Source organism: Scylla paramamosain, chromosome 44 (assembly GCF_035594125.1).
Source record: "Scylla paramamosain isolate STU-SP2022 chromosome 44, ASM3559412v1, whole genome shotgun sequence".
NCBI lineage: Eukaryota > Metazoa > Arthropoda > Malacostraca > Decapoda > Portunidae > Scylla > Scylla paramamosain.
Window position 1 is genome coordinate 2,397,515 of NC_087194.1, and position 10,000 is coordinate 2,407,514.

The 10,000-nt window shown below is 43.1% G+C and overlaps 1 protein-coding gene and 1 long non-coding RNA gene across 9 annotated transcripts in view; both read left to right on the forward strand.

The window, feature by feature from the left end:
- Positions 1–6,028, forward strand: part of LOC135094053 (uncharacterized) — a 10,985-nt gene extending 4,957 nt beyond the window's left edge. Inside the window, exon 2 of the long non-coding RNA XR_010263565.1 lies at positions 5,245–6,028. This is a non-coding gene — a long non-coding RNA (uncharacterized LOC135094053). The remainder of the gene's footprint in view (positions 1–5,244) is intronic.
- Positions 1–10,000, forward strand: part of LOC135094158 (innexin inx2-like) — a 111,501-nt gene that overhangs the window by 75,887 nt on the left and 25,614 nt on the right. The window contains exon 1 of one of the 8 annotated variants that reach the window (XM_063993983.1): positions 6,110–6,655. The exons of the other annotated variants lie outside the window; for them this stretch is intronic. Coding sequence (XP_063850053.1) covers positions 6,585–6,655 — 71 coding nt within the window. The 5' untranslated portion in view covers positions 6,110–6,584. Of the gene's footprint in view, positions 1–6,109; positions 6,656–10,000 lie in introns of those variants that run through there. 8 annotated transcript variants of the gene reach the window in all.

Here is a 10,000-nt window from a genome sequence, read left to right on the forward strand (position 1 = left end):
TGTCCTGAGCGTAATGGCGGCTTCCTCCTCCTCCTCCTCCTCCTCCTCCTCCTCCTCCTCCTCCTCCTCCTCCTCCTCCTCCTCCTCCTCCTCCTCCTCCTCCTCGTATTAGCATTCACCAGCGTCGGGAAGGAAATTATACACACACACACACACACACACACACACACACACACACACACACACACACACACACACACACACACACACACACACACACACACCATGAAACCATAATGGCGACCCACATGTGTACGGGAAAGATGCACATGAGAGGAGGAGGAAGAGGAGGAGGAGGAGGAGGAGGAGGAGGAGGAGGAAGTGTTAGCAGAGCCCTTGAGTAAGGATAAAAGTCATGTCAGATGCCCCTCACTCAGCATAATAGCATCAGGCGCCACTCAGCAGGCGTAATGTTAATGCCATCGCCCCTTACCGAGCATAACGACCTTACTTCTCCACTCAGCAAGCGTGACTGTCATTCTAGCGCCCCTTACCGCTACTTTCCCACTCACTGAGCATAACTGTGATGTCAGGAGCCCTTTACCGAGTATAATATTTGTATTTTCCCACTCACTGAGCATAATTATGATGTCAGGGGCCCTTTACCGAGCATAACCGTTACCTCTCCACTCACTAAGCATAATTATGATGTCAGCAACCCTTTACCGAGCACAACCGTTGTTTTTCCACTCATTAAGCATAACTGATGACAGCAGCCCTTAACGGAGCATAATATCGCTATTTTTCCACTCATTAAGCATAACTGATGTCAGGTGCCACTTACCGAGCATAACTTGAACTTTTCCACTCACTAAGCATAACTGTTCCATCTGTCCACACATACGAAGCAAAACACCTGTATTCTCCCACTCAGTAAGCATGGGTGTGACGTCACTGGCCCTGCACCAAGCATAACAGTAATTTTCCACTCAACGAGCATAAGACTAACGTTACGGCCCTTCAATCAGCGTAATTTCCCACTGAACGAGCATAATTATGAGTAGAGCCCGTAAGCAAGCATAATATATCTCGCCCCCTCCCTTCAGTAAGCATATTAGTGATGACAAGGCCCCTGAATCAGCATACAAGTGTCAGAAGGGCCAGTTAGTGAGCATAAAGGCGTGAGCGGTGCCCGTGAATAAGCATAGTCGCGGCGTCAGACAGGGCCCCTCACTGAGCATACTAGTGGTGTCAGTCTCCCACTCAATGAGCATAGTGGCGACACATGCAAAGGAAAGAGTGTGTTTGTTTCTCTCTCTCTCTCTCTCTCTCTCTCTCTCTCTCTCTCTCTCTCTCTCTCTCTCTCTCTCTCTCTCTCTCTCTCTCTCTCTCCTTATGTCGCTCAAGAGAAAAAAAATAACCATGTGCTTGTGGCTCTTCCCTTCCTCCTCCTCCTCCTCCTCCTCCTCCTCCTCCTCCTCCTCCTCCTCCTCCTCCTCCTCCTCCTCCTCCTCCTCCTCATTCTGTTCCATCTCCTGTGCCTCCTCTTCGTCATTATCTTTTCCTCGTCTACATCCTCCTCCTCCTCCTTGTCCTCTTTCCCCTCCTCCTCCTCCTCCTCCTCCTCCTCCTCCTCCTCCTCCTCCTCCTCCTCCTGTTCATCTTATGTTTTATCCTCCTTCAGTTCTCATTTTAATTCTCTCTCTCTCTCTCTCTCTCTCTCTCTCTCTCTCTCTCTCTCTCTCTCTCTCTCTCTCTCTCTCTCTCTCTCTCTCTCTCTCTCTCTCTCGTAACTCACATTCCTCTTACTATTCCTCCTTCATTTCCTCAATTTTCTTCCTTCTCTTCTTCCCCCTCCTCCTTTATTTCTTCTTCCTTCTCTTCCTCCTCCTCTTGGTCCTAATCTTCCTCCTCCTCCTTCTCCTCTTCCTCTTCTTGTTGCTTCTTTGTTCTGCCTTCATAACTCCCTTTCCTCTTACTCTTCCTGTTTCATGTCCTCCTCCTCCTCCTCCTCCTCCTCCTCCTCCTCCTCCTCCTCCTCCTCCTCCTCCTCCTCTTCTTCGTATTGCTCCTCCTCTTCCTCCTCCACAATTGTTTTTAGAGTGACGCCTCCCTTTCCTCACCACCTCCTCCTCCTCCTCTTCCTCCTCCTCCTCCTCCTCCTCCTCCTCCTCCTCCTCCTCCTCCTCCTCAGGTCGTGACGTCACAATGATGGCGTCACAGAATTGCTCAAGGAAAGTTGCCACAGGTCGCCATGTTGTTTTTCTTTTCTTTCTTGTTTCCTCTCTTCCCTTTTTCTTCTTTCTCTCTCTCCTTTTCTCTCTTTCTCTTGGTGTGTGTGTGTGTGTGTGTGTGTGTGTGTGTGTGTGTGTGTGTGTGTGTGTGTGTGAGATACATGTATGTTTACTTAGCATTAACATATTTGACTGACAGACGTAAATAGACACACACACACACACACACACACACACACACACACACACACACACACACACACAGAGAGAGAGAGAGAAACGTCAATAATAATAATAATAATAATAATAATAATAATAATAATAATAATAATAATAAAAAAAAAGCACAATAACATTACCAACATCCTCTCTCTCTCTCTCTCTCTCTCTCTCTCTCTCTCTCTCTCTCTCTCTCTCTCTCTCTCTCTCTCTCTCTCTCTCTCTCTCTCAGGTAACCGCACCTATGTTTATCGTCATTTTAATTAGGTCAGGTTGGGTTAGGTTAGGCCGGGATATTTGTGAGAGCGAGCGAGAGAGAGAGAGAGAGAGAGAGAGAGAGAGAGAGAGAGAGAGAGAGAGAGAGAGAGAGGGGAGGGGGGTAGCGGGTCTATGTTAAAGGGGAAAGATAGAGGAAGCAGCCAGAGAGAGAGAGAGAGAGAGAGAGAGAGAGAGAGAGAGAGAGAGAGAGAGAGAGAGAGAGAGAATATGGAGAGAATGTGGAGAGATGGAGAGAAAAATCATTAGAGGAGTCGGAAAAGGAAACAACCTTCATATATACAGAGAGAGAGAGAGAGAGAGAGAGAGAGAGAGAGAGAGAGAGAGAGAGAGAGAGTATAGAGGAAGAGTAAAGAGAAGGACTGAGTGTCTGAAAAACATAAGAAGAAAATTAAGAGAGAGAGAGAGAGAGAGAGAGAGAGAGAGAGAGAGAGAGAGAGAGAGAGAGAGAGAGAGAGAGATGGAAATAGAAGAAAATGGTGCTTGTCTGCCATTTTCTCTCCTTTTCTTCATTATTCTCTCTCTCTCTCTCTCTCTCTCTCTCTCTCTCTCTCTCTCTCTCTCTCTCTGCACATCACTTTAGAGGTAACTGTTAAAGAGATGAATATTTAATGAAAAGACACTGCCGGTAATTGAGAGAGAGAGAGAGAGAGAGAGAGAGAGAGAGAGAGAGAGAGAGAGAGAGAGAGAGAGATATAATTTAGTGCTTTTGTATGGGTGTGTAATTCTCTCTCTCTCTCTCTCTCTCTCTCTCTCTCTCTCTCTCTCTCTCTCTCTCTCTCTCTCTCTCTCTCTCTCTCTCTCTCCTCTCCTCTCCTCTTTGTTTTCCTTTTTGTGAGTCATTTATTTTCCCTGTTAGAGAGAGAGAGAGAGAGAGAGAGAGAGAGAGAGAGAGAGAGAGAGAGAGAGAGCGTTACTCCAGCCAATGAGAGAACACTATTTCCTCTCTCGTGATTCGTCAAAACAAACAAGTCTCGTTTAATTCTGATTGGTTGGGCAAGGTGACGCGTCCAGTCATCAGCCAATGAGCGCTCACCTTTGTCCCCGTCACTCTTTTCCTCAGCCAATCACCTTGCATGGTTCCCAGCTCTTCTATGACGTCATTCTACCTCCTCTGGAACTCAGCCAATTGCCTTTGAGCTTTTGTCTGACGTCATTGCAGCGTCACCAACTCTCGCCCAATCAGATTTCGAGGTTTTGTTTACATTTTCGTTGGCAGCCAATGAGCGTTGAGGAATTGAAGTGAATAACGAATGTTGATTTTTACTTTTTTAATTTGTGGGAAAAGTGGTTATTTTCTTTAAAGCGAGGTATTGAACTCTCTCTCTCTCTCTCTCTCTCTCTCTCTCTCTCTCTCTCTCTCTCTCTCTCTCTCTCTCTCTCTCTCTCTCTCTCTCTCTCTCTCTCTCTCTCTCTCTCCCTCCCTCCCTCCCTCCCTCCCTCCCTCCCTCCCTCCCTCCCTCCCTCCCTCCCTCCCTCTCTCTCTCTCTCTCTCTCTCTCTCTCTCTCTCTCTCTCTCTCTCTCTCTCTCTCTCTCTCTCTCTCTCTCTGTTACCAAAATCCAAGGAAAAAATTGATAAGTATTAGTTGTTAATTATCATTGTGTGTGTGTGTGTGTGTGTGTGTGTGTGTGTGTGTGTGTGTGTGTGTGTGTGTGTGTGTGTGTGTGTGTGTGTGTGTGTGTGTGTGTGTGTGTGTGAAACAGGGTTATGGGTATACCACCAAAACGCTCACACACACACACACACACACACACACACACACACACACACACACACAGGTAAAAATAAAAATGCTAATAATTAAAATTCATGTTGGGAAAACTTACCTTGAAAAAAACAAAGCTTGAAAAAAATATTTATATCTTTTTTTTATCTAATTTTTGTCATCAGTTTTTTTTTTTTTTTTTTTTTTTCAAAAACTCGTGAAAAGATGGCGACATGTTGACACGTGACGTCACCAGAGGCTAGCCCACTCATTGGCCTCCGCTTCAGCCAATAGGAAACCAGCACCTCCCTTCTGAAAACGTTCCTTTAAGATATATTAGTTGAAGAAGCAGCTAAACGAAAATAAATAAATAACATTGATATTCTATGGAAAATAACTAAATATAACGCTTTTTTTTTATTTTTCACCCTTTTTTAGAATCAAAATATCTGTGCATTTGGTAACACTAACTTAAAATATATATATATATATATATATATATATATATATATATATATATATATATATATATATATAGACTAAATGTGAATCTTTTAGGAAAAATAAAAAAAAATGTAGAAACAGACTAGAAAATGTGAATGTTTTAGGAAAAATTCAAAAATATATAGAAACAGACTAGAAAATTTGAATCTTTTAGGAAAAAATTGAAAAAAAACAAATAGAAACACTAAAAAATATGAATCTTTTATTGAAAACAACTTGCTGTTATCTCTCTTTTCAATGCATTTACTAACGACAGATGAAACAAAACAAAACAAAAAAAATAAATAAATAAATAACCTAAAAAATATTAATCTTATAGGAAAATCAACTCAAATCAACACTATATTTTTCCTTCCCCTTTTAGAATCACAATATCTATGCATTCAGTGATACAGGATACAGAGAATGAGAGAGGACACAATACAAGAGTCCCCCCGTCAAATATGGCCTTCATAGAAAATGGGAAACTGATGGATGTCAAGTGAAATAACCCAAGTCAACAAGTGCTCCCCCGTTTTCTATGCAACGTCCCACCGTGTTTTATGAGGGAATACTTAAGAGAAATCACTACAAATATTTAGACAGGTCCTTAAATGTACTTGTCTGGTTTTAGAGGCGAGAATATAATGAAAACTTGTACGATTTTCACCTCCATCGTCCTGTGAGGGGATAAACTAGTCAAGATTTTTAGTTATCGATCTTTCTTCCTCCGTAACTCCAGGAAGGAAAGGAAGAAACGAAGAGGAAAAAAGGAAAACAAGAGAATTGGTTGTGTTCTTCAGAATCATTGTTTTGCTGGAAAGAAAACGAGAAGAGGGAAGAAAGAAAACGGGAGGAAATAGTTACAGATTTTTTCCCTGCCAATGGTCTTCTCTCCTGTGTTAACCTCAGCGTGCACCGGCTTACCTCCACACCTCCATCCTCCTCCTCCACCTCCTCCACCTCTTCCTCCTCCTCCTCCACCTCCCTTACGCGTGCATCTCTTCACATCTCCCACACACAAACATTATTAGGCCTCTTTTTTTAGGCTCTTTTCCGCCCTTGAAGTACGTCGTTTCTCTCTCTCTCTCTCTCTCTCTCTCTCTCTCTCTCTCTCTCTCTCTCTCTCTCTCTCTCTCTCTCTCTCTCTCTCTCTCTCTCTCTCTCTACGCTTCCTCTTCTTTCTCTCCTCCTCCTCCTCCTCCTCCTCCTCCTCCTCCTCCTCCTCCTCCTCCTCCTCCTCCTCCTCCTCTTCTTCTCCCATCCCATCACGCTCCTCGTTCCTCCCTCGCTTCCCTCTCTCACTTTCTCACTAAAACCTCTCTCTCACATCTTTCCCTCCTCTCTTCTCCTCCTCCTCCTTTCCTCCTCCTCTTCCTTCTGTCCTCACACAACTAAACACATTTCTCCATCCTCCTCTTCCTCCTCCTCCTCCGGGTGCAATTTCCCAAACGGCCTTAGCTCTCAATAGACCTACCCACTGACCCGTGACCCCTGACCCCCTGACCTCCCCCTTGGCCCCTGAACACCCAAAACACCCCCAATTTCAAAGCACTAACGCCCACAAACACACAGAGGCACTCGACACGCCCACACTTGCGATTTCAGCCGGTGGAGTGAGAGTAGCCGGCGGGTCAGTGTGGTGGGGGGTGTGGGGAGACGTGGGCGGAAGGTAGAGGTGGGTAGGGCGCTGTATGCCCCGCGCCCGCCACATCACGTCGCCTGATGCTTGTGACGGGACAGTATCACGTGTACTTCAGTGTTCTTCAGTCTAATTGTGGAAGTGACGCTGGGCAGTAAGTGTCTCTCAGTACCTTCTATGTGTTAAGGGGGTGAGGGTGGTGGTGTTGTGCTTGTGCCTTGTTTGTGTTCTTCTGTGTTCTTTTTGTGTGTGTGACTGTATCTGTGTTTGTGTGTGTGTTTCTCTCTCTCTCTCTTGTGTCATCTTCGTGTTCTGTTTAGTGTCATGTGTCTATTCTCTCTCTCTCTCTCTCTCTCTCTCTCTCTCTCTCTCTCTCTCTCTCTCTCTCTCTCTCTCTCTCTCTCTCTCTCTCTCTCTCTCTCTCTCTCTCTCTCTCCCCGCCAGTTTTCTCTTTTTCATCTTCACTTTCACCAGAAACTATTAAATTATCACAAGAATCATGAAAACACCCTTGAAAACCACAGTAACTGCCACTACAGCCTGTTAAACTGTCACTGGAACCATGAAAGCACCCTTGAAAACCCCAGTAACTGCCACTACAGCCTGTTAAACTGAAGAATCATGAAATCACCCTTGAAAACCCCAGTAACTTAAACTACAGCCTGTTAAACTGTCACTAGATTCATAAAAAACACTCTTGCAAATCCTAGTAACCCTTTATAGTGATAGTTAAACATATTGCTGTATTTTGAAAGTTAATGAAGGTGTACCAAAATTACTTCATGATTCTAAGGCTTTGTTTAAAATTTTCTCTGCATCGTGAGTGGCAGAAAACACACACACACACACACACACACACACACACACACACACACACACACACACACACACACACAGTCATAATAACCAAACTAATCATCTTTTTGGCCTTTGAAAGCATTCCTGATGAGAGAGAGAGAGAGAGAGAGAGAGAGAGAGAGAGAGAGAGAGAGAGAGAGAGAGAGAGAGAGAGAGAGAAGGAAGTAATCTTGTATGTTCTTGTAGCTTCCTTTACTGTGTGTGTGTGTGTGTGTGTGTGTGTGTGTGTGTGTGTGTGTGTGTGTGTGTGTGTGTGTATTTATTTTTTGTGGTGTTTATTATTTGGTGTTCTATCTCCCTTTAATGGTGTTGTGGTCGCTATTAATATCTCACCACCTCGCCGCCCACTGCCCTCCTGGCGCTGGTGTGCTGGTGGCGATGGTGGTGGTAGTGGTGGTGGTGCTAGTGGTGGCGGTGATGGTGATGGAGATGGTGTTAATACTACTACTACTACTACTACTACTACTACTACTACTACTAATAATAATAATAATAATAATAATAATAATAATAATGCTACTACTACTACTACTACTACTACTACTACTACTACTACTACTACTACTACTACTACTACTACTACCACTTAGCATTAAAATTTGGAGATGGGTAATATTTGGGATCAGAAAGCGAGAGATGAAAGAAAAGACTCCTAATTAGGCCATGAGAGAGAGAGAGAGAGAGAGAGAGAGAGAGAGAGAGAGAGAGAGAGAGAGAGAGAGAGAGAGAGTTACACAACTAATAAAGAAAGAAGGAAAGAGAGGTGAGAAAAATTAAAGGGAAGGTGAGAGAAAAGATTACGTGATTACTTAATGAATGGGAGAGAGAGAGAGAGAGAGAGAGAGAGAGAGAGAGAGAGAGAGAGAGAGAGAGTTACCCAATTAACCCATTCACTGCTGTGGTTATTTAAGGGAATAGATGAATAAGTTGAATAAATAAATGACGAGTAAATTAATAAATAAATAAATAAATAAATATTACAGCAAATTTAATGTAATATTTTGTTCCTTCTTTCCTTCCTTCCTTCCTTTCTTCCTTCTTTCTTCGTTGTTTCCTTTCCTCTCCTTCCTTCCATTCTTTCTTCCTTTCTCTTTCTTTTCCTTTCAGTCCTTCCTTCCTTCCTTCTTTCCTTCCCTACTCCCCTTCTATCTTCTTTCTTCCCTTTCTTTTCTTTCCTTCTTTATTATCTTCTCCTTACCTCTTCTCTCCTCTACCTCCTTGTCACTCCTTTCATCTTTGTTCCTCCTTCTCTCCTTTATTTTTTTTTTTTTGCCTTTCTCTTTTCCCTCCTCTCCTTCCTCCTCTTCTTCCCTTTTTCCCTCCCTCCTTTCCTCCTTTTCCTCCTCCTCCTCCTCCTCCTCCTCCTCCTCCTCCTCCTCCTCCTCCTCCTCCTCCTCCTCCTCCTCCTCCTCCTCCTCCTCCTCCTCCTCTCCCTCTTGGCCACTTAACACCAACCTCGCACTGTCTTCTTTTCCCTTCATCCTCCTCCTCCTCCTCCTCCTCCTCCTCCTCCTCCTCCTCCTCCTCCTCCTCCTCCTCCTGCTGCTACTTACCGTGTCTAGATTCTCTTTGTACACACGTTTTTCTGCTTTTTAACCCTTTTTTTCTCACTTTTTTGTTTTGTTTTAAAGTCGTAAGTACATTTTTTATTTATTTTATTTTTTATGTATTTATTTTTTTATTAGTTGGTGAAGTACTTGTTTGTTTTGTTTGTTTGTTTGTTTGTTTGTTTTTGTTTTTCTCTTGTTCGTGTTTTTGCATTTTTTTTATTTATCTAATTCTTCTTTCTATTTTCCCTTTCTTGTTTTTCCTCTCATTCTTTTTACGTTTTTCATGTTCTCTCTCTCTCTCTCTCTCTCTCTCTCTCTCTCTCTCTCTCTCTCTCTCTCTCTCTCTCTCTCTCTCTCTCTCTCTCTCTCTCTCGTTTAACATTATTTTCATTATTTTCAAATTCTCTTAATCTTTTAAAATATTTGTATTATTATCAACCGCGTTCTTTTCTTTTTCCTTTCTTTCTTTCTTTCTTTCTTTCTTTCTTTCTTTCTTTCTTTCTTAATTTTGTAAACTCATTTCGAATTTTTTTTCAACTTTATTTATTTCTTTTAATTTTTTATTTGTTATTCTTTTCCCTTCCTATTTCATTTTTCTTCATTTTCACATTCTCTCTCTCTCTCTCTCTCTCTCTCTCTCTCTCTCTCTCTCTCTCTCTCTCTCTCTCTCTCTCTCTCTCTCTCTCTCTCTCTCTCTCTCTCTCTCTCTAACTTTTCATTTTTTCCTCTTTTCCTTTTAACTTTTCCTTTCTTTTTTTTTTTTTTTTTTTCCTTTTCAGGCACTTAGGTTTCCTCCTCCTCCTCCTCCTCCTCCTCCTCCTCCTCCTCCTCCTCCTCCTCCTCCTCCTCCTCCTCCTCCTTCTCTTCATCCTCTTCTTCTTCTCTTATCTTCCTTATCTTTTCCTCTCCTCTTCTTAACTTCTTTTTTTCTTCTCTTCTTCCTCCTTGTCTTCTTTTTCTACGCCCTTCTTTCTTCCTTTATCCCTTCTTCCCTGTTTTATCCTCTTACCTTTATTCTTCCTCCTCTTCTTTCTCCTCGTTTTCTTTCTCCTCGTCTTCCTATTCTGCCTCTCAACCCCTCCTCCTCCACC